The sequence below is a fragment of the Hemiscyllium ocellatum genome, chromosome 44, assembly GCF_020745735.1.
Source record: "Hemiscyllium ocellatum isolate sHemOce1 chromosome 44, sHemOce1.pat.X.cur, whole genome shotgun sequence".
In the NCBI taxonomy this organism is placed as follows: Eukaryota; Metazoa; Chordata; class Chondrichthyes; order Orectolobiformes; family Hemiscylliidae; genus Hemiscyllium; species Hemiscyllium ocellatum.
Window position 1 is genome coordinate 12,817,984 of NC_083444.1, and position 24,718 is coordinate 12,842,701.

The 24,718-nt window shown below is 53.0% G+C and overlaps 2 protein-coding genes across 2 annotated transcripts in view; one reads left to right on the forward strand and one right to left on the reverse strand.

Annotated features, from left to right (window-relative positions):
- The window catches only part of LOC132835173 (cohesin subunit SA-1-like), a 52,956-nt gene extending 52,168 nt beyond the window's left edge, over nucleotides 1-788 (forward strand). The window contains exon 37 of the mRNA XM_060854522.1: nucleotides 390-788. Within this exon, the coding sequence (XP_060710505.1) occupies nucleotides 390-398 (9 nt within the window). The 3' untranslated portion in view covers nucleotides 399-788. The remainder of the gene's footprint in view (nucleotides 1-389) is intronic.
- Nucleotides 789-1,405: 617 nt separating this feature from the next.
- On the reverse strand, nucleotides 1,406-24,165 carry ap4m1 (adaptor related protein complex 4 subunit mu 1). The gene is made up of 15 exons (XM_060854494.1): nucleotides 23,993-24,165; nucleotides 20,083-20,168; nucleotides 17,417-17,523; nucleotides 14,776-14,872; nucleotides 12,653-12,763; nucleotides 11,914-11,994; nucleotides 11,582-11,644; nucleotides 11,249-11,315; nucleotides 10,549-10,602; nucleotides 7,977-8,083; nucleotides 7,616-7,707; nucleotides 5,569-5,616; nucleotides 5,415-5,465; nucleotides 3,350-3,467; nucleotides 1,406-1,906 (listed from the first exon to the last, which is right to left on the reverse strand). Exons 1-15 carry the CDS (start codon nucleotides 24,048-24,050, stop codon nucleotides 1,715-1,717), a joined length of 1,332 nt encoding a protein of 443 aa, XP_060710477.1. The 5' UTR covers nucleotides 24,051-24,165; the 3' UTR covers nucleotides 1,406-1,714.
- Between the last annotated feature and the right edge of the window lie 553 nt (nucleotides 24,166-24,718).

Below are 24,718 nucleotides of genomic sequence, written 5' to 3' on the forward strand. Positions count from 1 at the left end.
CTGGAGGCGCGCTGGTACAGTGTTGAAATTCCTGAAAATAAACTTACAAGCTCAGCGAATAAGTCAGCAGTCTCACTTTGTGTCTCAATCAGATCCCCCTCCCCTGTCGTTCCTCTGAACACCAGCAAGTCCAAGCCAAAACTGTTCAGCTATGACGTGGAAGTGGAAGAATCATGGAGTGAGGTGATGAAAGTATGCAGGGTGGGGCACGGTAATCAGATCGAGCTGGAGAGCCATCCATCTGACCCCAATTTGTCTGTAATTTTCATCAAACCATTCTGCAGCTATCTGAATGGGAGTGGGATCTGGGCTCAATCAGTCTCGCTGTTACTGTATCCCATGTTGACCTAGAATGCTGCCCCTCTAGTTCTCGCCTCTTGTCTTCTCAGGATTTCTGAAGCAACTGAATCAACTTGGTGACGTCTGGCCTTCAGTCCTGCATCGTGGAGCTGTCATTGGCTGGAGTGAATTGGGATATGGGGAGGAACGATTTTGTGTTTGAGGGTGTCTCTATGCTAGAGGCCAGTTGCTTGCAGTGACAAAACCAGAGGCACTGATTTCAGTTGTATTTGTTGATCACGTGTCTACAAAAGTGATTTTTGGATGAGGTTTAATCACCGGGAGCAGGTGAATGTGTTCTCCCCCATCCCACCCCCACAAGTAAGGATCCAGACAGGGTCTCTTGCCTCTGTTGTATAGTTGAACTTTTTTTTGTATAGTTCTGATGTAAAGAGATTTTGTTGTTTAGTTTATCAGCCATTAATAAAAGTTATATCATGTTCACATAATTTCCTGTTTGTTGTTCCTGAGGTCTGAAGTGTTAAAATAGACTGTGGCATATTGTGAGTCATGTCTTGTGGATGAAGGCTTGAAGGAAAAACACAAAACTGGATGTGAGGATCAGCCATGATCCTACTGAATGGTGGAGTAGGCATGAGGATGAACACTTGTCTCATGTATATTAATAGATTTTAACAACAAAGGCCTTGAGAGAGGGAAATCTACCAGCCTCACCCAGTCTGGCCTATTTAGAGACAAACAAAAACCTGCAGATGCTGGAATCCACAGTACATAAACAGGAGGCTGGAAGAACACAGCAAGCCAGGCAGCAGCAGGTGGAGAAGTCAACGTTTCTTCAGGAAGGGTTGTACCCGAAATGTTGACATCTGCACCTTCTGATGCTGCCTTGCTTGTTGTGTTCTTCCAGCCTATGGCACAGAACAATGTCCTTTAGCCCATCAAGTCTGCAGCAGTCAAAAAATGGGCACCTTACTATTCTCATCCTACTTTCCAACGCTCATCCCTGGGAATGGGTCTGCAAGCTCCAGTTCAATCAGGGATTTTTAACAAATGCTAGCCTTGTAAATTCCATTGAAGGATAAACTTGAACACTTTCTACACCGTCTACTGACAACTTCATCTCACGTTTTTATTTGTAAGCTTGTTTAGAAAAATCTCCTCCCTCCATCCCCTGCCATATCGCATTCAGACATGGTTGAGCACAGTCTTTGGCATGGTACAGGTCAACCATGATCTGCATCAGTGACAAGGTGTGTTGGAGAGGCTCCCCTCATAGCTGTGACCTGAGGTGCTGACTTGAAGCAACCCAGGGCTGTCCTCGCTCCAGAAGAGAGAGACCATTTCACGTTTCGGTCAAGCTGCCCCCTCAGCTGAGACCACTTTGCAGACCCAGGAGGCACCCACTCCTTCCCGTTCACAGGCGGATGACGTAGGAGTCGCTGTGTGTGACGTAGCGGACCCACCGATGGGGCAGCGGGGGATGTGTACTGGAAACACGCAGGAACCTAACCTGCAGCCCTGAGCAGGTGCTCATGGGGAGCTCGAACTGCATGCAGACGGGACCCAGCTCCAGCAGAGACGAGGCGCTTAATCCTGGAACCTCCAGCTGCAGAGAGTGGGAAAAAATGTGGACACCAGTTAGAATGGTCACTTCGCATCCCTCAGTCCCTAACCCGTTCCTCAGCAAAAGGGTGAGGAGCATCACCCTCCATCAACCCATCCAAACACTGACATATTTCTGGCTGAATGCTTACACTGACGTGTTAACTTGGTGATTTGTGTACAAAGAAACCCAAACTGCAGCCAGTCATCCGACCATCTAAAACATAGAGCTCACCTGCACTGCCCAGTTCTACATTCCATATCTTCGGCCTTTGTGAATCTGAAACCACCACATCACCCAGCCTTCTCTCCAAATGCCTCTTGCTTCGTGAGTCAATTCCTTTCTCCAGGTTGATGGCCAGCCCACTGCTGACCCCATGTAACATCTTCTGGTGTCACTTCTTTGTTCTATCTTCTATTTAGTTGTAGCTTTGGATCCTCTTCTTTTGAGTCTTTTCTACAGGAACGACTGTAACCTATCTAGTCTGTTAGACAGCTGCAATTTTATGCGTCTGTCTGCATTGCTTAGATTAGGCCAACACTTGCCATTTGTATGGGCTTTTCCACCCAGTCATCCCAAGTCCATTAGTAATAGTGGTGAATAATTGAATTCCCAATGAATACCACCTTGCGGGAAAATACTCGCCGTATTCCACTGATAGGTCTACCTGTACATTAACCCCTGTCCCAGTCTTTGTTCATGTAAAGTGAATCTTTAATCAACAGAGGATTGTCCTCTCCCCAGTACCTTGTGTGAAGGCGGAATTGAGTATGCTGCTGATTCTGTCTATTCTCCGCCAAGCCTTCCCCACTCAAACAGTTCACAATTTGCTCCCTGTCATTGCTACAGGGATTCACGCGAACACTCCCTCACCCCTCACACCCCTTTTGCTTTTTTGATCTTCGTTCTCATGGTGGCACAGTGGTTCTCACTGCTGCCTTGTGGCACCAGGGACCTGGGTTTGATTCCAGCCTCTGGTGACGATGTAGCATTTGCGTGAGTGTCCTCACTGTCCAGAGATGAGCAGGTTAGGTGGATTGGCCACGGTGAATTGCAGCATTGCATCTAAGGATCAGCGGTGGTAAAAATGGAGGGTTATGCGGTTAGGGTCTGGATAGGTTGCTGTTCGGGTTTCTGTAGATTTGAGTTGAATGGCCTTTGTGCAATAGCCGGATTTTACGACTGTTAGTAATCCACCTACTTGGGGTATTGAAACTTTAGGGAAAATTCTTTCGAGTTTTTTATTGTTAAAGTTTAAAACTAAGCCTACTTTTAAAATCTATCTTATTGCTGATCGCTCGCACTCTTCCTGACTCACTCTTGCATAACTCTGGACGTGTCCAAACAAATTTACCCAGCTCCCTTCTCTCTCGCGCCCCTCCTCGACTATCTATTTCCACCACTCCTCGCAAACTGTTTGCCCCATTCCACTCACCCAGAACTCACCTTGAAGAGGGCAGAGAGCTGGGAACCTCCGTGGAAACGTGGGATGGTCCAGTGCACAGACCGAGTGACTGAGTCCAGCTCTGCACGCTGATCGGGACTGCTTAGCTCCTGTGACAGACTGTAAACAGTTACCCAGAGTCAGTGACAGTCCCTGTGACAGACTATAAATGGTTACCCACAGTCAGTGACAGCCCCTGTGACAGACTGTGTAAACAGTTAACCACAGTCAGTGACAGTCCCTGTGACAGACTGTAAACAGTTACCCACAGTGGTTGACAGTCTGTAACCTGTTACCCCCAGTCAGTGACAGCCCCCTGTTCAGACTGTAAACAGTTACCCAGAGTCAGTGACAGTCTGTAACCTGTTACCCCCAGTCAGTGACGGCCCCCTGTGACAGTCTGTAAATGGTTACCCACAGTCTGTAAATGGTTACCCCCAGTCAGTGACAGCCCCTGTGACAGTCTGTAAATGGTTACTCACAGTCAGTGACAGCCCCTGTGACAGTCTGTAAATGGTTACTCACAGTCAGTGACAGCCCCTGTGACAGTCTGTAAACGTTTACCCACAGTCAGTGACAGCCTCCTGTGACAGACTGTAAACGGTTACCCACAGTCAGTGACAGCCCCCTGTGACAGACTGTAAACGGTTACCCACAGTCAGTGACAGCCCCTGTGAGAGACTAAACGGTTACCCACAGTCAGTGACAGCCAACTCTAATGATTTGATCCTGCTCCAGACTGGATTCCATGTCTCCAGTGAGCCACTGCCCCAGAAAAGATTTAGAGTCAGGAGTGGAAACCTAACCCAGACGGGATCCTGAACTGTTTCGAGGCACTGTTCCAGAAAGGATCCTGATCCACGGTCAGACTTTGTCCCAGAATTGGTCCAAGTCCAGGAACAGATCTTCCCTCAGACTGGATCTAATCGAGGATGTGATCCTGCTGCTCACACCATAGTTGTGCTTTTATTACATCACCAGTGCTCAGTGAGCAGCTCCAACTCCCTTTACAGCTGGTGGTTGTAAATGTTGGTCTACATCACTCCTGTTCCTTAGGGAGGGAAATCAGCTGTCCTTATCTAGTCTGGTCTAGGAGACTCCAGCCCGCCAGCAGTGGGATTTGATTCTTAGCCAGCTTGAGGCATAGACTACACAGCCATTTACTTAAATCATACTAGATGGACCACCTAGCATTGTCTCAGCACTGTTCCTTCACTCAGAGTCAAAAGGGCAATATAGTGGCTCAGTGGTTAGCACTGCTGGCTCATAGTACAAAGGACTCAGGTTTAATTCCAGCCTCTGGTGACTGTCTTAGATCTGCATGTTCTCCCCATGTCTGGATGGTTTCCTGCCACAGTCCAAAGATGTGCAGGTTAGGGTGGATTGGCTATGTTAAATTGCCTGTAGTATCCAGGGGTATGCAGGCTAGGTAGATGAGTGACGGTAAATGCAGAGTTACAGGGATGGCAGGGGTGGGAATGGGAAGGATGCCCTTCAGTGGTAGGGATTCTATGGAAATCCTGGTACTCCGTCCCTGACGGCACTGTGTGGGTGGGACTCCTCCATGGCAACAAACACCACCACAGCCAGCTTTCTAGTTTATTCAAATGAAAGCAGAATCAACCATAGAATCCCTTCAGATGGGAAACAGGCCTTTTGGCCTAACAAATCTTAAACCAACCCTCCAAAGAGTAACCCACCCAGACTTATTCCCCTATCCTATTACTAAAGCACCGAACCTACACATCCTTGAACATTATAGGCAATTCACCATAGCCAATCCACCCTGACCTACACATCTTTGGATTGTGAAAGGAAACCAGAGCACCCAGACGAAACCCCGCACAGATATGGGGAGGATGTACAAACTCCACACAGACAGTTGCCCAAGGCTGGAATCGAACCTGGGTCCCTGGTGCTGTGAGGCAGCAGTGCAACTCTCCACCAGACACTCCCATGGCAGGGACAGCACAGGATTAGATGCACAGTAAAGCTCTGTCTGAATCATTCCCACAACAGGCAGAGCATAGGGTTAGATACAGAGTAAAGCAAGATGTATTTTCTGACCTTGTTGTCCCTTTGGGCACAGGGAGATGCACAGTGACGTTCAAAGCTTGACTGTAGATCAAAACAAAAGGCAATTAGTGACTTGGGTCGAGGGTTAAAACTGAGCAATATCGGCGCTGGCATCTCATGTGAGCCCAGAGGATCAGCTACTCACCTCTTTGGAGACAAATCACACCTGAGTTTGAGATACACCATGAGACGGCTGCAAGAGGGACAGAGAGAAAATTGAGCAGAGCTCCATATAGTTGACAATAATTAAACACTGAGACAGAAGTGGAATGACACAAAGCAAGGAAAGAAACAGATGTCCACCCCAACATCCCCCTACTGAACGCATCAAACATTCAGGGCTAAGGGAAAATTCTTTCCCTGAAGGTCTGCGACATTATTTCAATCCCTGTGGTGACCAGAGAGTGAAGAGAGAGAGATGTGTTCAGTTGTAACCTCACCTGTGCACAGCTGGTTAGGCTTTTTCACTGCAGCATAGGAGGTTGAGGGGTGACCTTACTGAGGTTAATAAAATCATGAGGGACACAGATTAGGTAAACAACAAAAGTCTCTTTTGCCAAGGGTATGGAAGTTCAGAACTAGAGGGCACAGTTTTAAGCCGAGAGGAGAAAGCTTTAAAAAGGCCCCAAGGCAACGTTTTCCACACAGAGGGGTGTGTGGAATGAACTGTCAGAGAAAATGGTAATTGCAGGTATAGTTACAACACATTTGGACAGATATGTGAATAGCAAAGGTTGATTTAGTTTGGTAAATCTGGTCAGCATGAATGTGTTGGACTGAGGGTCTGCTGCATAACTTTGAAAACAGGAGGTTATGCTGCAGCTGCACAGGGTGCTGGTGAGGCCACACCTGGAGTACTGCGTGCAGTTTTGGTCTCATTCCTTATGAAAGGATGTACTGACACTGGAGGGGGTGCAGAGGAGGTTTACGAGGTTGATTCTGGAGTTGAGGGGTTTGGCTTATGAGGGTAGACTGGGATTATATTCATTGGAACTTAGAGGAATGGGGGGGGCACCTTATCAAAACATATAAAATTATGAAGGGAATAGATAAGATAGAAGTAGAGAGGATGTTTCCACTGGCAGGGGAAACTATGACAAAGGGGGCATAGCCTCAAAATTCGGGGGAAGCAGGTTTAGGATGGAATGGAAAAGAAACTTCTTCACCCAGAGGGTTGTGAATCCATGCAATTCCCTGTCCAGTGAAGTGGGTGGAGGCTTCCTCAGTCAATGTTTTTAAAGCTAAGGTAGGCAATTCTTTGAACAGTAACGGAATGAAGGTTTATGGTGAGAGGGTGGGTAAGTGGAGCTGAGGCCATGAAAAGATCAACCCTGGTCATATTGACTGGTGGAACAGGCTCGAAGGGCCGGATGGTTTACTCCTGGTCCTGGTTCTCATTTGTATTCAGGGCGAGGGTCTTTTCAGTGTGTGGAAACATGTCAGTTTTTTGAAAAAAAAAATCTCTCGTTGCTAACTTATGACTACTGTCTTGTGCCAAATTAAACATGTGGTCTCTGGGAAACCAACGCCTACTTTATATATGTCATGCAAGGACGACAGATTTTTATTAGGAAATAATAATTCAGTTATTAGGTGCTTTTCCCCACATCTCAAAGGAAAAGTGGAGCCGTGTGGTCACTGAATGATTACACTTTACTGGGAACTGTGCTGGTATATTTAAGACCTGCTGATATGAATAATCTTTGAAGATTACAAAAAGTTACTGCCCAGCAACAGATTTTTCTAAGGGGAAATTTGTCAGTGAACTGAGAGGAAAGAGATACGTTGAGACTCAGACCTTCAACCCTGCCAATGCGTGAAATCACTCTCTCGTTTTAATTAGAAAAGAGATAACATTCCAAGACTTTGCAAGCAGACATTGTTGAATTCTACCAATCCAACTGTTTGGAAAGTTCGAATACCCCGTACATCAACACAAATACAGATGATGGTATTTATACGAGACTGCACCAACTTACTGCGAAAGAAAAAGGAGCCCCTGCAAAAACAAAACATGGCCCCCCGAATTCAAAGTGTAATCAGCGAGAGGAGATCTCGGGAGGATTCTTTTGGGGGAAAACAAAACTTGGCCCCTGCTCCTTAATCCAAACTATTCCCTCAACTCCACCCCCAACTAAACCTCTCAGTACACTACTCTGGTGAGGGAGGAGTTTTTAGGGGAAGTTTCTCACTTGCTGTCGGTGTCCTTGTCCACAGTTGGGAACAGTCGGAACGGGAGAGAGACGGGAAGATCGTCCGATAACGAATACTGCATCACAGTCAGCTGGGGAGAGACAGAGAGAGAGAGAGAGAGAAAGGAGATTACATCAGAGTCAGGTAGAGAGACAGAATGTATCGGAGAGGTAGTGAGAGAGAAAGAACTGTGGGGGCTGAGGGATGCAATGGGAGGGGGGAGTGAAGTGGGACAGGTTTGGAGGGGATGACGTGATGAGAACGGAATGCAGTTGGAGAGGGAAACTGGGTTGGGGTGTGGAGGGTTACAGGAGGATAGAAAGGAAAGGGAGGAGGGGGGCATGTTTGAAGATGAGTTACCTCTCCCTGGGGAGGGACGACTCTCAGGATCCGGTCGCTCTCGAATTCGTCCAGATTGACCGACTGATGGAAGCTGCACTCGTCGACCTTGACGGCAGCTGCGTATCCTAAGGCCGAGAGAGCAATGAGAGAGCAGCCCCAATCCCGGGACACAGCCTCCCCCATCCCCCCAATCCTGGGACACAGCCTCCCCCATCCCCCCAATTCCGGGACACAGTCTCCCCCATCCCCCCAATTCCGGGACACAGTCTCCCCCATCCCCCTAATCCTGGGACACAGCCATCCCCATTCCCCCCAATCCCGGGACACAGCTGCACCCCATCCCCCAATCTCGGGACACAGCTGCACCCCATCCCCGCCCAATCCTGGGACACAGCCTCCCCCATTCCCCCCAATCCAATGACACAGCTGCACCCCATCCCTGTCCAATCCTGGGACACAGTCTTCCCCCATCCCCCCAATCCCGGGACACAGCTGCACCCCATTCCCCCCAATCCCGGGACACGGCTGCATCCCATCCCACCCCACTTCGCTCTCCTCACCATCCCAGGACAAAGTGTACCCATCCAGATCCCAGATTCTGCTATGCATCATCATCATGTTCCCAAAACATCCCCACCCAGCCTCCCATCCCAACCACAAAACACCCCACCCACCCCCATCCCAAACCACAAAACACCCCACCCACCCCATCCCAAACCACAAAACACCCCACCCACCCCATTCCAACCACAAAACACCCCCACCCATCTCGCCCATCCCAATCACAAAACACCCCCCACCTAGCCTCCCATCCCAAACCACAAAACACCCCAAAACACAAAACACAGAACACCGCTGGACTGCAGTCACTCAAATGTCTGGAGGGAGATGGGCCAAGCGTTGGCAGGTAGAACTAGTTTAGTTCGAGATTATTGTTGGCAGGGACTGGTTGGATTGAAGGGTCTATTTGCGTGTTGCATGACTCTAATTAAAAGTTTGCATCAGAGCTGCTCCAATTTCCTGCCTTGCTTCTCACAACAGCCTGTGATGCAGTTCGTCTGGCCAGAGGACTTGTCTGTTTTTAAGCCCAACAGAGCCTCCAATATCTCGGTGTTCACCAAAACAGTTCTCCCTACCCCCTCAATATGGAGCAACCCCTCCTCAACTGGCCGGGACACAGTTTCAAACTTAGCAGATGACACGAAACCTGGAGGTACTGTTGTCAAGGTGTTGGTGTGTACTGTACCTTTAAGAGAGAGCGAGGAAATGAGCAAGGACTGACTGAAAGCACAGAGTGTCCTGAACAAAGTAAAAATGTAACATTTGGTTGACACAAATAGTTGGTCGTGGGTTGCCATGTAACAACAACAAATTCAAATTCAGCCAATTAGTTGAAATTTTTCCCCAGATACCAAAATCCAATCGAATTTGCATTTTACTGTCAAAATCCAATTATTTTACTGTTTGGGATGACATCAAATCAATGAACTGATTCGATGCTTCGGGGGTATAAAACCAGACATTTTGAACAGTTAGGGGGAGAACTGCCAAGAACACCAACAAGTATAGATGTTAGCAGAATAGCTCTCTGAAAGGTACCTGATCATATGAAAGAGTTGTGAGGCAGAATACTGTGGTGCTCATCCAAACACCTCTTGAAGGTTGTCAGGTTTCCAGCCTCCACGGCCTTCCCAAGCTCTGCAATCCACATTCCCACCATCCACTGAGTGAAAAAGTATTTTCCCAAATCCCCTCTGAATGTCCCACCCTTTACCTAAAGAAATGCCCGCTCATGACTGACCCCTCAACTAAAGAGAACAGATCAGACCAGTATAGCCGAGTGGGAGATAAAAGGTAGGTTTAAGAGGAAGGAGTTGTAAACAGTCATTTAATGTTCTCTTTTGGACTTAAAGAATAAAATTGTTTATTTTTACTTTAAATAGTGACTCTGGAATAGGTCTTTGCCTCTCGAAATTTAACAGATTATAGCGTGAAGTGAGCTTCTGTGTGTGTTGGGTTTAAATTAGCAGAAGGGTTTACTTCTGTGTTGTAACAGTATTCCGAACAGAGAGGACTGTGTTAAACCTTCGAAAGGTGATACGCTCACGACGGTCAGTGGTAGCATTTTAAACTTAGTGACCAAATCTGGAATTGAAGGCGAGTGCTAACCCGTCTGAGTCACTAATGCCCTTTAGGGTATGGAAATCTGCCATCCTTACCCGGTCTGGCCTACATGTAACTCCAGACCCACAGCAACGTGGACCAGCCATCGTGTTCAAGGGGCAACACCCGCATCCCCTGAATGGGCCTGTACTGCGCTGTTATGTATAAAGAACCGATTCCTGGGATGGCAGGACTGACGTGTGAAGAGGGACTGGATCGGCCAGGATTCTATAAAAGAAAAACACCACGGAGACTGGACGTCTGAAGCAAACAGACAGACAGAAGGCTGGGGGAGCTCAGCAGGTCAGGCAGTGTGTGAGGTGACAGAAACTGAGTGTTGGCATGGCTTGTCGGAGTGCATGATCATTTCATCCCGTACGCCCTACATCCCCTGAGCGCCAGCCCTCCTCCTGCCGAACCCACTCACCTCGGATGTCGGCTTTCCCGATGCTAAACTCCTCATTCAACCCCATTCGGATTTCTGGCAGGAGAGACAAATAAAAAAGCGTCATTCATAACTGGAGGAGGGCAAAATCTTCCAAGCTACTAAGACCCGCCCAGAACGAGAGACACCAAGATTAGGATGGTGATGGGGAGAAGCTAGGGTTAGCAGGATCGTCAAATGTGAACAGGTTCAGGATGGAGAGAGAGACGGAGGGAGGAGGGATGCGAGGGGGGTGACAGAGATAGGAGGGAAGGAGAGTGGGGATGGAGAGAGGGAAGGAAAGTGAGGACAAAGAGATGTGAGGGAAAAAGAGGGAGAGAGTAGAAAAGAGGGAGGAGAACAGGAGGCAGAGAGATGGGGGCAAGTGAGAGACAAGAGGTAGGAGAGAAGGATAGAGAGAGGGGCAAAGGAGAGCGGGAGGGAGAGAGAGAAAAAGGAGAGAGAAGAACAAAAAGGCAACAGAAGGAGAGAGGGACAATGAAAGACAGAGAGGAAGGCAAAGAGAGTGGGAGAAGTGGGAGAAGAGAGGGAGGGAGAGGGGAGAAGAGAGGGAGGGAGAGAAGCTGGGAGAGTGGAAGGAATAGAGTTGGGAGAAAGAAGGGGACAGACATGCAGACAGACTGGCGTGTTTACAGCCTGAATTTGTGCAGGAATTAGTTTGGGGCTGAGCTGGAATGTGTACCTGTGCTGCTGGGCAAGAAACATTTCATCCGCACCTCTCCCTGAACATCCGCCCTCATCAAACTGCCCTGGAACACATTCCCAGTGAGAGGTAAGTCATGACAGATCAGGAACACAGCCCCAATAACACTGAACCCAACACAGAGCGTCGACACCTCCCACACCACCCCCCTCCACCCCGGGCCCTGACACAGAGTGTTGACACCTCCCAAACCCCCCCGCAGGCCCTGACACAGAGCGTCGACACCTCCCACAACCCCCCAGGCCCTGACACAGAGCGTCGACACCTCCCACACCCCCAAATACCGATCCTTCTGATAAAACATTGTCTCACGTTGGCTCCGATGACCACTGTCAGTCGCTCAATGACATCCACAAAGATTTCCGTCTTCAGCCCCTGTGGTGATGATACAAAATCTGTGTGTATTAAATGTTCTGCTTGCACCCCCAGACCAAGCCCAGAGGACCCGTACCCATCATACAGCCCCATTCCCCAGTGAGAGTCATTTCTCAGGGGACTTCTATCTGAGGGGGTGGTGTCGCTGTCCTGGGGTCCTCTACTCAGGAGACCCTTGCTAAGAAACTGGAAGGAGTGTTGTCTCAGGCCCAGCGGGTAACACCCATTCCCCCTCCCCCCCCAACCGGGTAGCAGCTCCTGATAATCACCTCTTCAGTGCGCATTGCGAACACTGGTCTGCTTGCAGCGATGCTGGGAGCCACTTTGCTCTGCTGGGTGTCTGCTCCAAACTGCAAAAGGAAGCACAGGTTAGAGACACGGGGCTTCTGAAACCCAACAGAGCTCCAACCAAACTGGGATTCTCTGTAAGCCCTGAACCTCACGCTCCCCCAGCACATTCAGGCACACCCTGGGGAGGGCCAGGAGGACGAGGAAGTACAAGGGAGGAGAGGAAGAGGCGGGTAGCAGGAGTCGGGGGAAGAGAGCAGGGTAGGGGGAAAGTGAGCGAGAGGGGTGGGGAGAGAGAGTGGGATATGGGGAAAGCGAGCGAAGAGAGGGGTACGTGTGGGGGAGAGACAGCGGGGATGGAGTGAAGTAAAAGAGGGTGTGAGGGAAAGAGGGGGAGGGAAGGGTGTGGGGGAGCAAGAGGGAGGGGAAAGAGGGTGTGGGGAGAATGGACGATGTGAGGGATGAACAGAGGATGGGAGAAGGGAATGGAAGAGATGAGGGGAGGGGAGGGGAGGGGAGGGAGGGGGGAAATTGGATGAGGGGAGCAAGGAGGCAATTGGAAGAGCCCAAGGGAAGATGGACGGAGGGGGTAATCGATGAGGAAAGGGAGGGATGGACAAGTGGTGGGGAGGGAGGAACGGATGGGGGGAATGGCCAAAGGTGAGGGGAGGATGAGAGGGGAGAATTCAGGGGTGGAGGGGCTCAACTCCCAACACTCACCAGGCCGATGTTGCTGAGTTCAAAGAGGTTGAATTGTTTGGACGTTTCTGGCACCGTCTGAATGAAATTCTTCAGGATGTCGCTGGAGGTGGTCTGTATGTACCCATAATCCTGTGAGGGGGAAAGTCCGGTCAATTCCACCGACACCCTGTCACCCCCACCCTCCCACCCTACAGGGCCCATTCCTTGTCCCACCAGAACCCATCTGGTCAGCCCCATTCAGAGCAGATTGCTGGTGGGTGCATCCACCCACTCCCCCCTCCCTTCTGCCAAATCCCCACAGAGCGTGTGATGTTCTGCTGGAAATGTCCTGATTATTACGTCTGTCTGCTGGGCTTCCCCATGGATCAGAATCCTCAGTCCCCGGAACACCTTCACACGGATGGGCAGGTTTCTTTCCTTCTTTTTACTTCCACAGAATTAGCAGCGACGTTTTCAACTCTCAGTCACCCAGCTCACCTCACTCCTACAGCCCACTGTCCCACTCTCTTCCCATAGCCCTGTATCAATCCCAGACTTATCTCACTGCCCTGCTCTCTTTCCCCACAGCTCTGTATCAATTCCCAAACTAATCCACTGCCCTGCTCTCCCCACAGCCCTGTATCAATCCCAAACTAATTCCACTGCCCCACAGCCCAGTACCAATCCCAAATTAATCCCAATGTTCCACTCTCTCCCCACAACCCTGTACCAATCCCAAATTAATCCCAATGCCCTGTGCTCTCTCCACAGCCCTATATCAATCCCCAAACTAATCCCAATGCCCTGCTCTCTCCCCACAGCCCTGTATCAAACCCAATCTAATCCCACTGTCCCACAATCTCTCCACAGCCCTCTCTCAATCACAAACTAATCCCACTGTCCCACGCTGTCTCCACAGCCCTTTCCCAATCCCAAACGAATCCCACCTCCTGCTCCCTTCTGATGGGCAATTTGAAAAGAGTGGGGTTGGAGGTGGTTCCTGTTGTTGACCAGGCACTGCAGAGGTTGATTCGAGACGTGGCATGTGAAGACCAAGATGGTCGTGTCGGCAGTCTGATTGAGATGGGAACTGTATAGGAGGGCACTGTCTCAGTCCCAATCTCTGTCTAAGAAGGGCACTGTCTCAGCCCCGGTCTCTGTCTGAAAAGGGGACTGTCTCAGCCCCGGTCTCTGTCTGAAAAGGGCACTGTCTCAGCCCCGGTCTCTGTCTGAAAGGGGGACTGTCTCAGCCCCGGTCTCTGTCTGAAAGGGGGACTGTCTCAGCCCCGGTCTCTGTCTGAAAGGGGGACTGTCTCAGCCCCGGTCTCTGTCTGAAAGGGGGACTGTCTCAGCCCCGGTCTCTGTCTGAAAGGGGGACTGTCTCAGCCCCGGTCTCTGTCTGAAAGGGGGACTGTCTCAGTCCCGGTCTCTGTCTGAAAGGGGGACTGTCTCAGTCCCGGTCTCTGTCTGAGAAGGGCACTGTCTCAGTCCCGGTCTCTGTCTGAGAAGGGCACTGTCTCAGCCCCGGTCTCTGTCTGAGAAGGGCACTGTCTCAGCCCCGGTCTCTGTCTGAGAAGGGCACTGTCTCAGCCCCGGTCTCTGTCTGAAAGGGGGACTGTCTCAGCCCCGGTCTCTGTCTGAAAGGGGGACTGTCTCAGCCCCGGTCTCTGTCTGAAAGGGGGACTGTCTCAGCCCCGGTCTCTGTCTGAAAGGGGGACTGTCTCAGCCCTGGTCTCTGTCTGAGAAGGGCACTGTCTCAGCCCCGGTCTCTGTCTGAGAAGGGCACTGTCTCAGCCCCGGTCTCTGTCTGAGAAGGGCACTGTCTCAGCCCCGGTCTCTGTCTGAGAAGGGCACTGTCTCAGCCCCGGTCTCTGTCTGAAAGGGGGACTGTCTCAGCCCCGGTCTCTGTCTGAAAAGGGCACCGTCTCAGTCCCGGTCTCTGTCTGAAAAGGGCACCGTCTCAGTCCCGGTCTCTGTCTGAAAAGGGCACCGTCTCAGTCCCGGTCTCTGTCTGAAGAGGGGACTGTCTCAGCCCCAGTCTCTGTCTAAGAAGGGGACTGTCTCAGTCCCGGTCTCTGTCTGAAGATTGGGCGGTGTCTCTGTCCGAGGCGGTGTCGTTCGTGTCTCTGACCTGCCCTGGAACCCACTCTGTATAAACTCACCAACATTTCATCCAGCAGTTCATAGACCAGAGCGAAATTTAACTGCAGCGTCTTCTCATTCAGAGTTCCGCAGTGGTCCTTAATGAGACTGACCAACCTGAGGACACAAACGTTTACATCTCTGCTCACTTCGCAAAAATCTCCGGGCAAACGCAACTGCAACGAAAAGATTTTTAACTATCTTGTCATGGGAGCAGAAATCGGGGAAGAACACCAGAAGTAGGAGCACAGGGTTTGAAGTATTGCCCGAAATAGGGACAGGGAGCTGGGACTGGCCGAGGTGTTCAGTGAGGAGAGACCCAGCACGAGGGGCTTCAGGGAAGGTCAACAATGAGTGACAACCTGAATCACGAGGACACTCTCTGCTGGGGTCAGAGGGCAGCCTGGGTCATGGTGGTACACACAGCTGGGGTCAAAGGGCAGCCTCGGTCACGATGGCACTCTCTGCTGGGGTCAGAGGGCAGTCTGGGTCACGGTGGTACACACTGCTGGGGTCAGAGGGCAGCCTGGGTCATGGTGGCGCATACCGCTGGGGTCATAGGGCAGGCTGGGTCACAGTGGCTTACACTGCTGGGGTCAGAGGGCAGGCTGGGTCACGGTGGCTTACACTGCTGGGATCAGAGGGCAGCCTGGGTCAAGGTGGCCCATACCGCTGGGGTCAGAGGGCAGCCTGGGTCATGGTGGCACACACTGCTGGGGTCAGAGGGCAGCCTGGGTCATGGTGGCACTCCCTGCTGGGGTCTGAGGGCAGCCTGGGTCATGGCGGCACCCACTGCTGGGGTCAGAGGGCAGCCTGGGTCATGGTGGCACTCCCTGCTGGGGTCAACTGGAAATACAGTCCAGGGAATGAGGTGTAGTTCTTGACTGGAATAACAGTAGCAAGGACTATTATCTGAATGATAAAAAGTTGCAGCATGCTTCTGCACAGAGACTTGCACACAGGATGTCCTTGTATATGAAGGTCAGAAAGCTGAACTGCAGGTACAACAATTCAGAAGGCAAATAGAATTTTGTCCTTCATTGCGAAAGAGATTGAGTTCAAAAGCAGGGAGGTTATGATGCAGCTGTACAGGGTGCTGGTGAGGCCACACCTAGAGTATTGCATGCAGTTTTGGTCTCATTACTTAAGAAAGGATATACTGGTACTGAAGGGGGTGCAGAGGACGTTCACGAGGTTGAGTACGGAGTTGGGGGGGTGTTAGCGAGTTTTGAGAAGATTTGTCGCTCAGGTTGAGGGATGTTGGCTTATGAGGAGAGACTGAGTAGACTGGGATTATATTTGTTGGAATTCAGAAGAATGTGGGGGGATCTTATAGAGACATATAAAATTATGAAGGGAACAGATAAGGGAGAAGTATGGAGGATGTTTCCACTGGCAACTAGGACAAGGGGCATAGCCTCAAAATAGCAGGTTTAGGACAGAATTGAGAAGGAACTTCTTCATCCAGAGGGTTGAGAATCTGTGGAATTCCCTGTCCAGTGAAGTGGTTGACCCTTCTTCAGTAAATGTTTTTAAAGCTAAGATAGATAATTTTTTGAAAAGTAAGAAAATTCAGAATTATGGTGAGAGGGCAGGTACGTGGAGCTTAGTCTATGATGGGATCAGCCATGATCTTATTGACTGGCAGAGCAGGCCCGAAGGGCTGGACGGTCTATTCCTGCTCCGAGCTCTTATGTTCTTATGACAGCGTGTGCGCGCAGGTCTACGTGTGTTTATGTACATATACATATAGTGTGTATGTGTGTGTGTCTGTATATGTGTGCGCGTATGAGAGACTGAATGTGCATACATGTGTCTGTGTGAGAGAGTGTGCAGGTCTGTGTGACAGTGCGCGAATCTATGTGACAGAGTGCGCTTGTTTGTGTGGCAGAGTGCACAAGTCTGTGTGACAGAGTGCGTGTCTGTGTGACAGTGTGCAAGTCTGTGTGACAGTGTGTGCTTGTCTGTATGACAGTGCGATTCTGTGTGACAGAGTGCGCTTGTCTGTGTGACAGAGTGCGCTATTCTGTGTGACAGAGTGCGCGAGTCTGCATGACAGTGTGCGCTTGTCTGTGTGACAGTGCGATTCTGTGTGACAGAGTGCGCTTGTCTGTGTGACAGTGCGCGAGTCTGCATGACAGTGTGCGCTTGTCTATGTGACAGTGCGCGAGTCTACATGACAGTGTGCGCTTGTCTGTGTGACAGTGCGATTCTGTGTGACAGAGTGCGCTTGTCTGTGTGACAGAGTGTGCTTTTCTGTGTGACAGAGTGCGCGAGTCTGCATGACAGTGTGCGCTTGTCTGTGTGACAGTGCGATTCTGTGTGACAGAGTGCGCTTGTCTGTGTGACAGTGCGCAAGTCTGTGTGACAGAGTGCGTTTGTCTGAGTGACAGAGTCCATGAGTCTATGTGACAGTGTGCAAGTCTGTGTGACAGTGTGCGCTTGTCTGTGTGACAGAGTGCGTGAGTTAGTGTGTGCATGGTGGCTGCAGATAGGTACCTGCTCTACCTTACAGACCCAGGCTCTGGGTTGGCTAAGACAAAGCCCCTTGGACAGTGACCAGAGACAGAGGATACCCTGATGACCCCCAGCCCCAGAACCACCACACCTCCCACCCCCACCCCGCCCCGGTCACTGGGAGGTGGTGAATCGTCTCGGTACCTGACGAGGAACTGGACGACAGTGAATGGAGAGACGTTGCAACGTGTGGTCGCCACCAGGTAGAGCGTGTCCTGTCGGATGTGAACAAACTGCAGGCCCTGGTGATGCTGGCAGAGTAGAAACAAACAGAAGACACCATTAGAATGGGGAGAGGCAGGGGAAATAAGGGGTGCAGAGGGTGGGAGGGGTCAGGGAAATGGGGAAGCAGGTTTCCTAAACCGAGTGAGTTCCAGTGCCTCTGTTTAGCCCATATTCCTGTTTGGATACCCGTGCAGGTGCCTTTTAAATGCTGTAATTGCACCAGTCTCCACCTCTTCCTCTGGCAGCTCATTTCATACAAACACCACCCTCTGTGTGAAAAAGTTGCCCCTTAGATCCCTTTTATAACTTTCCCCTCTCACCCTAAACCTATACCCTCTAATTTTGGACACCCCCACCCCAGGGAAAAAGACCTTGTCTAGTTACCCTATCCATGCTCCTCATGATTTTGTAAACCTCTATAAGATGTGTGGGCGGCACGGTGGCACAGTGGTTAGCACTGCTCCCTCACAGAGCCAGAGACCTGGGTTCAATTCCTGCCTCAGGTGACTGTCTGTGTGGAGTTTGCACATTCTCCACGTGTCTGCGTGGGTTTGCTCCGGTTTCCTTCCACAGTCCAAAGATGTGCAGGTTAGGTGAATTGGCCATGCTAAATTGCCTGTTAGGTGAAGGGGTTGTGCTTCGGTGTGGACTTGTTGGGCCGAAGGGCCTGTTTCCACACTGTAAGTAATCTAAGATCATCCCTCAGCCTCCGACACTCCAGGGAAAACAGCCCCAGCCTGTTCAGCCTCTCCCTGTAGCTCAACCACCACCCGACCAAGTCCAAGTAACATTCTCCTTTCACCATTGCCAATTTAACAACATCCTTCCACCATGACCAGCTACAATGCGACGTCCCAACCTCCTGAACTCAGTGCGATGAAGGCAAGTATGCCAAACGCCTTCTTCACTGCCCTGTCTAGCTGAGAGTCCACTTTCAATGAACTGTGTACCCGCACCCCAAGCTCCATCTGTTCGATAACACTTTCCAGGACCTGACCATAACTGTGTAAGGCCAATCGTCCCCTTTAGCCTGTGTAGCCGTTCGATAAGATTATGGCCAAACTGTGTGTCTCATGTTGACTGCCTTGCTTCCTCCCTCCCCACCTCGATAACCTTTCACCCACCCCACACCCCCACCACCCTTGTCGAGAATCTATCCAGAATCCCAGAGAAACATCCTCAGGCTCTAACTGTATTGCCTAAGGAGGAAGGCAGTTCCAGAGAATACCGTAGTTCCAGAGTTCCAATACCGTACAACACAAATGGCCTCCTTCTTCAAAGACTGCAATTTCCCCCCAGACGATGCCCTCCACCACATCTCCTCCACTTCCCACTCCTCTGCCCTTGAGCCCCGCCCTTCCAATCGCCACCAGGACAGAACCCCACTGGTCCTCACCTACCACCCCACCAACCTCCACATACATTGTATCATCCGTTGTCATTTCCGCCACCTCCAAACGGACCCCACCACCAGAGATATATTTCCCTCCCCTCCCCTATCAGCGTTCTGAAAAGACCACTCCCTCCATGACTCCCTCGTCAGGTCCACACCCCCCACCAACCCAACCTCCACTCCCGGCACCTTCCCCTGCAACCGCAAGAAATGCAAAACTTGCGCCCACACCTCCTCCCTTAGTTCCTTCCAAGGCCCCAAGGGATCCTTCCATAGCTGCCACAAATTCACCTGTACCTCCACACACATCATCTGTTGCATCTGCTGCACTCGATGTGGCCTCCCCTATATTGGGGAGACAGGCCGCCTACTTGCAGAACGTTTCAGGGAACACCTTTGGGACACCCGGACCAACCAACCCAACCACCCCGTGGCTCAACACTTCAACTCCCCCTCCCACTCCACCGAGGACATGCAGGTCCTTGGACTCCTCCATCGCCAGACCATAACAACACGACGGCTGGAGGAAGAGCGCCTCATCTTCCGCCTGGGAACCCTCCAACCACAAGGGATGAACTCAGATTTCTTCAGTTTCCTCATTTCCCCTCCCCCCACCTTGTCTCAGTCAAATCCCTCGAACTCAGCACCACCCTCCTAACCTGCAATCTTCTTCCTGACCTCTCCGCCCTCACCCCACTCTGGGCTATCACCCTCACCTTAACCTCCTTCCACCTATCGCATTTCCAACGCCCCTCCCCCAAGTCCCTCCTCCCTACCTTTTATCTTATCCTGCTGGGCACACTTTCCTCATTCCTGAAGAAGGGCTCATGCCCGAAACATCGACTCTTCTGATCCTTGGATGCTGCCTGACCTGCTACGCTTTTCCAGCAACACATTTTCAGCAGTTCCAGAGAATCTCAACATGTGTCTGCATAGGGTATGGGGTGAGGATGGATGTAGGAGATGAAAGGGGGTGGAAGTGAGGGTGAGGAGGAAATGGACAGTGAGGGGGTGGAAGGGACGGAGGGTGGAGGGGGCAGAGGGTGAATGGAGTGGAAGTTGAAAGGGGCAAAGGGTGGAGGTGGCAAGGAGGTGGAGGGTGAGGGGAGTGTGGAAGAGGGGTTGGAGGGAAGAGGGAAGGAAGTGGGAGATAGTTTGTGAATACAGATGATAATAAACCTGATCTACTCACCATGACAACAGGGGCCTGGTCTCGGGGCAAAGACCTCACCTTCTGGTAGAAAATATCGACCACATCCTTCGACTCCTCCCCTCGAACTGAATGTAGCACAGTCAGGAAAACAGCCGGAGAGAGCGAGAGACAGACAGACAGACAGCACCCTTCCACACCGCTCACCAAACACTGAGAGGCTATCACAAGGACAGTGACACACTACCCCAGTGCAGAGATCCCACTCCCCAGGGGCAGAGAGACCCACTCTCCCAGGGGCAGAGACACCCCAACACCCCAGACACAGAGACGTCTTCCCACTTCCCCAGGATCAGAGAGACACCTAGTCCCCAACAGAGAAACTCCCCAGTCCCCCAAGGACACTGACCCCCTTCCCACTCTCCCAGAGACAGAGACCCTCTTAGTACAGAGACCCTGAGTAAACAGATGTCCCCATGACCCCCTCCCCCAGTGACAGGGGCTTCCTTATGAACCCCCTCCCCCAGGAACGTGGACCTCCCCATGACCCCATCCTTGAGGACCGGGTACCTCCCCCAGGCTCCCTCCTTCAGGGACAGGGACCTCCACATGACCTCCTTCCCCTACAAGCACAGAGCTGTACCCACTGTACACAGCTAAAGCCTCAGGATATTCCTAAGGGAGAAAAGTTAATGCATGAACTCTAACACTGACACACACTCCCCACCCCCTATCCCCCACGCACCCGTCCCGTCCTGTCCACCCACACCCCCATCTCCAACCTTTTGCCCTGTCCACCCATCCCTACCCTCACAAACTATCCCCCAATACTCCATACCCGGGCCCTGTTTCTCCCCCCCCCTCCCCTGTCCCCCCAATATCCCACCCCATGCCCTGTCCCCTCATTCCCATCCCCACACTCTATTACCCCATCCCCACCACATGCCCTGTCCTCCCATTACTCCATCCCCATGCTGCTGCCCACACCCCCCCCCACCCACCCCCATTGCCATCCCCAACTCCAGTTCCACTTGTCCCCACCTCCCTCAGCCCCGTCCTCACCCCACGTTCCCCCATCCCTACACCCCGTGCCCTCATCACACCGACACACTGCCCCCATTCTCCCCGTCTCCACCCCCACTATCCCCCACACTTCCCTCCCTATCCCAGTACCCTCGTTCCCCCATCACCTGCACACCCTGCCCCATTCCACCCCCATCTCCACACACTGTTCCCCCCCCCCCATCACACCCACACTCTGGCGCCACACACCCCATCCCCTTTTTCGTCCCCATGCCCTGTGCTCCCACCCGTCTCTCTCTCTGGGTGTGTGGGTGGGTGGGTGGAGGGTGGTGTGTGTGAGGTGGGTGGGATGGTGTGTGTGGGGGGACGGTGGGGATCTGTGTGTGTGTGTGTGTGTGTGTGGGGGGGGGATCAGGGGTGGGGATCAGTGGGTATGTGTGGGGGAATGGCTGTGGGGGTATTGGGGGTGGGGATCTGTGTGTGTGTGTGGGGGGGGGTGACTGTGGGGGTGGGGATCAGGGTGGCTGTGGGTGTGTGGGGGTGACTGTGGGGGTGTGGATCAGGAGGTGTGGGGGTGGCTGTGGGGATGGGGATCAGGGCGTGTGGGCATCAGTGTGGCTGTGGGGGTGGGGATGGGGATCAGCGGGTGTGGGGATCAGGGTGGGTGTGGGTGTGGCTGTGGGGATGGGTGTGTGGGTATGGGGAACAGGGTGGGTGTGTGGGTGTGGGGATCAGGGTGGGTGTGTGGGTGTGGGGATCAGGGTGGGTGTGGCTGTGGGGATGAGTGTGTGGGTATGGGGATCAGGGTGGGTGTGGGGGTGGGTGTGTGGATCAGGGTGGGTGTGGGGGTGGGTGTGTGGGTGTGGGGATCAGGGTGGGTGTGGGGGTGAGAGTGTGGGTGTGGGGATCAGGGTGGGTGTGGGGGTGAGAGTGTGGGTGTGGGGATCAGGGTGGGTGTGGGGGTGAGAGTGTGGGTGTGGGGGTCAGGGTGGGTGTGGGGATCAGGGGGTGTGGGGGTGGCTGTGGGGATCAGGGTGGGTGTGGGGGTGGGAGTGTGGATCAGGGTGGGTGTGGGGATCAGGGTGGGTGTGGGGATGGGTGTGGGGATCAGGGGGTGTGGGGGTGGCTGTGGGGGTGTGGGGATGAGGGTGGGTGTGGGTATGGGGGTGGCTGTGGGAATGGGGTCAGGGTGGGTGTGTGGGTGGGGGTGGCTGTGGGAATGGGATCAGGGTGGGTGTGTGGGTGGGGGTGGGGGTGACTGTGGGGATGGGGATCAGGGTGGGTGTGTGGGTGGGGGTGGGGGTGGCTGTGGGGATGGGGATCAGGGTGGGTGTGACTGTGGGGATGGGGATCAGGGTGGGTGTGTGGGTGGGGGTGGGGGTGACTGTGGGGATGGGGATCAGGGTGGGTGTGTGGGTGGGGGTGGGGGTGACTGTGGGGATGGGGATCAGGGTGGGTGTGTGGGTGGGGTCAGGTGTGGGGGTGGCTGTGGGGATGGGGATCAGGGTGGGTGTGTGGGTATGTGGGTGGGGGTGGCTGTGGGGATGGGGATCAGGGTGGGTGTGTGGGTATGTGGGTGGGGGTGGCTGTGGGGATGGGGATCAGGGTGGGTGTGTGGGTGGGGGTGGGGGTGACTGTGGGGATGGGGATCAGGGTGGGTGTGTGGGTGGGGGTGGCTGTGGGGATGGGGATCAGGGTGGGTGCGTGGGTGGGGGTGGGGGTGGCTGTGGGGATGGGGATCAGGGTGGGTGTGTGGGTGGGGGTGGGGGTGACTGTGGGGATGGGGATCAGGGTGGGTGTGTGGGTGGGGGTGGCTGTGGGGATGGGGATCAGGGTGGGTGTGTGGGTGGGGGTGGGGGTGGCTGTGGGGATGGGGATCAGGGTGGGTGTGTGGGTGGGGGTCAGGGTGGGTGTGTGGGTGGGGGTGGGTGTGTGGGTCAGGGTGGGTGTGTGGGTGGGGGTGTGGGTGTGGGTGGGGATGGGGATCAGGGTGGGTGTGGGGGTGGGGATGGGGATCAGGGTGGGTGTGGGGGTGGGGGTGTGGGTGTGGGTGGGGATGGGGATCAGGGTGGGTGTGGGGGTGGGGATTAGGGTGGGTGTGGGGGTGGGGATGGGGATCAGGGTGGGTGTGGGGGTGGGGGTGTGGGTGGGGGTGGGGATCAGGGTGGGTGTGGGGGTGGGGGTGGGGATCAGGGTGGGTGTGGGGGTGTGGGTGTGGGTATGGGGGTGCCTGTGGGAATGGGGTCAGGGGGTGTGGGGGTGTGGGTGTGGGTGGGGATGGGGATCAGGGTGGGTGTGGGTGTGGGTGTGGGGATCAAGGTGGGTGTGGGGGTGGGGATCAGGGTGGGTGTGGGGGTGTGGGTGTGGGTATGGGGGTGCCTGTGGGAATGGGGTCGGGGGTGTGGGGTGTGTGGGTGGGGGTGTGGGTGGGGGTGGGGGTGGGGGTGGGGATGGGGATCAGGGTGGGTGTGGGGGTGGGGGTGTGGGTGGGGATCAGGGTGGGTGTGGGGGTGGGGGTGCCTGTGGGAATGGGGTCAGGGGGTGTGGGGGTGTGGGTGGGGATGGGGATCAGGGTGGGTGTGGGGGTGGGGGTGGGGATGGGGATGGGGATCAGGGTGGGTGTGGGGGTGGGGGTGTGGGGGTGTGGGTGGGGGTCAGGGTGGGTGTGTGGGTCAGGTGTGGGGGTGGGTGGGGATGGGGATCAGGGTGGGTGTGGGGGTGGGGGTGGGGATGGGGATCAGGGTGGGTTTGGGGGTGGGGGTGTGGGTGGGGGTCAGGGTGGGTGTGTGGGTCAGGTGTGGGGGTGGGTGGGGATGGGGATCAGGGTGGGTGTGGGGGTGGGGGTGTGGGTGTGGATGGGGTCAGGGTGGGTGTGGATGGGGTCAGGGGGTGTGGGTATGGGGGTGGGGTCTGTTTCTCTCTGGGATACGGTCCTTGTAGATGAGGTGGTCTCCTCGGGCCGACACGATGAAGAGCTGAGAGATCATCGCCCTCTCTCTCTCTCTGTCCCACCGACAGCTCAGTGCTCACCCACACGGGGGGACGGGGAGAGACGTCCCGGATACTCACTCACTCCGACCCACAGGCTTCGGGCCTAACCCGGCTCCGCTTCCCGATTGGAGCAAACCGCTGCCAATCAGCATCCGGTCACCACAGCAACCGGGAGGGAGAGCCAATCAGAGAGGGGAGCATGGTTAACGTGCTCTTTATATAGGATGTGGGGTTATATAGGGAGTATACATATGATATATATTGTGTGGGAGATTATATGGGGTGGATAATATATATGAGAGAGATGCATGGGTGGGTTATATAGGCTGTGAGGTTATAGAGAGAGTATAGATATATAAAATATATACTGTGGGAGATTATATATATGTATCAGAGAGATGCATGAGATGGGTTATATAAGCTGTAGGGTTATATAGGGTGTAGGGTTTGGGTTGTATAGGATGCCAAATATACAGGGTTTAGAAGATATAGGGTTTGGATTATACAGGGTTTTAGGGTTCAGAGGATGTGGGATATATAGGGTGTGACATATATGTGTGTGTGTATGGGGTTTAGGGTACATTATGTGCCAATTTTACAGAGTGTGGGACATCTAGGGTGCAGATGACAAAGGGAGTAGGATATACAAGGTGTAGTATATACA

Bases quoted from the DNA above. Each gene is read 5' to 3' on its own strand.
- ap4m1 (XM_060854494.1), bottom strand. From the start codon at position 24,050: ATGATCTCTCAGCTCTTCATCGTGTCGGCCCGAGGAGACCACCTCATC. The intron at 12,764-14,775 runs GTGAGTTTATAC...TCCCCCTCACAG, and splicing joins AACTGCTGGATGAAATGTTG to GATTATGGGTACATACAGAC. The intron at 7,708-7,976 runs GTAACTCATCTT...GTCTCTCCCCAG, and splicing joins TCGTCCCTCCCCAGGGAGAG to CTGACTGTGATGCAGTATTC.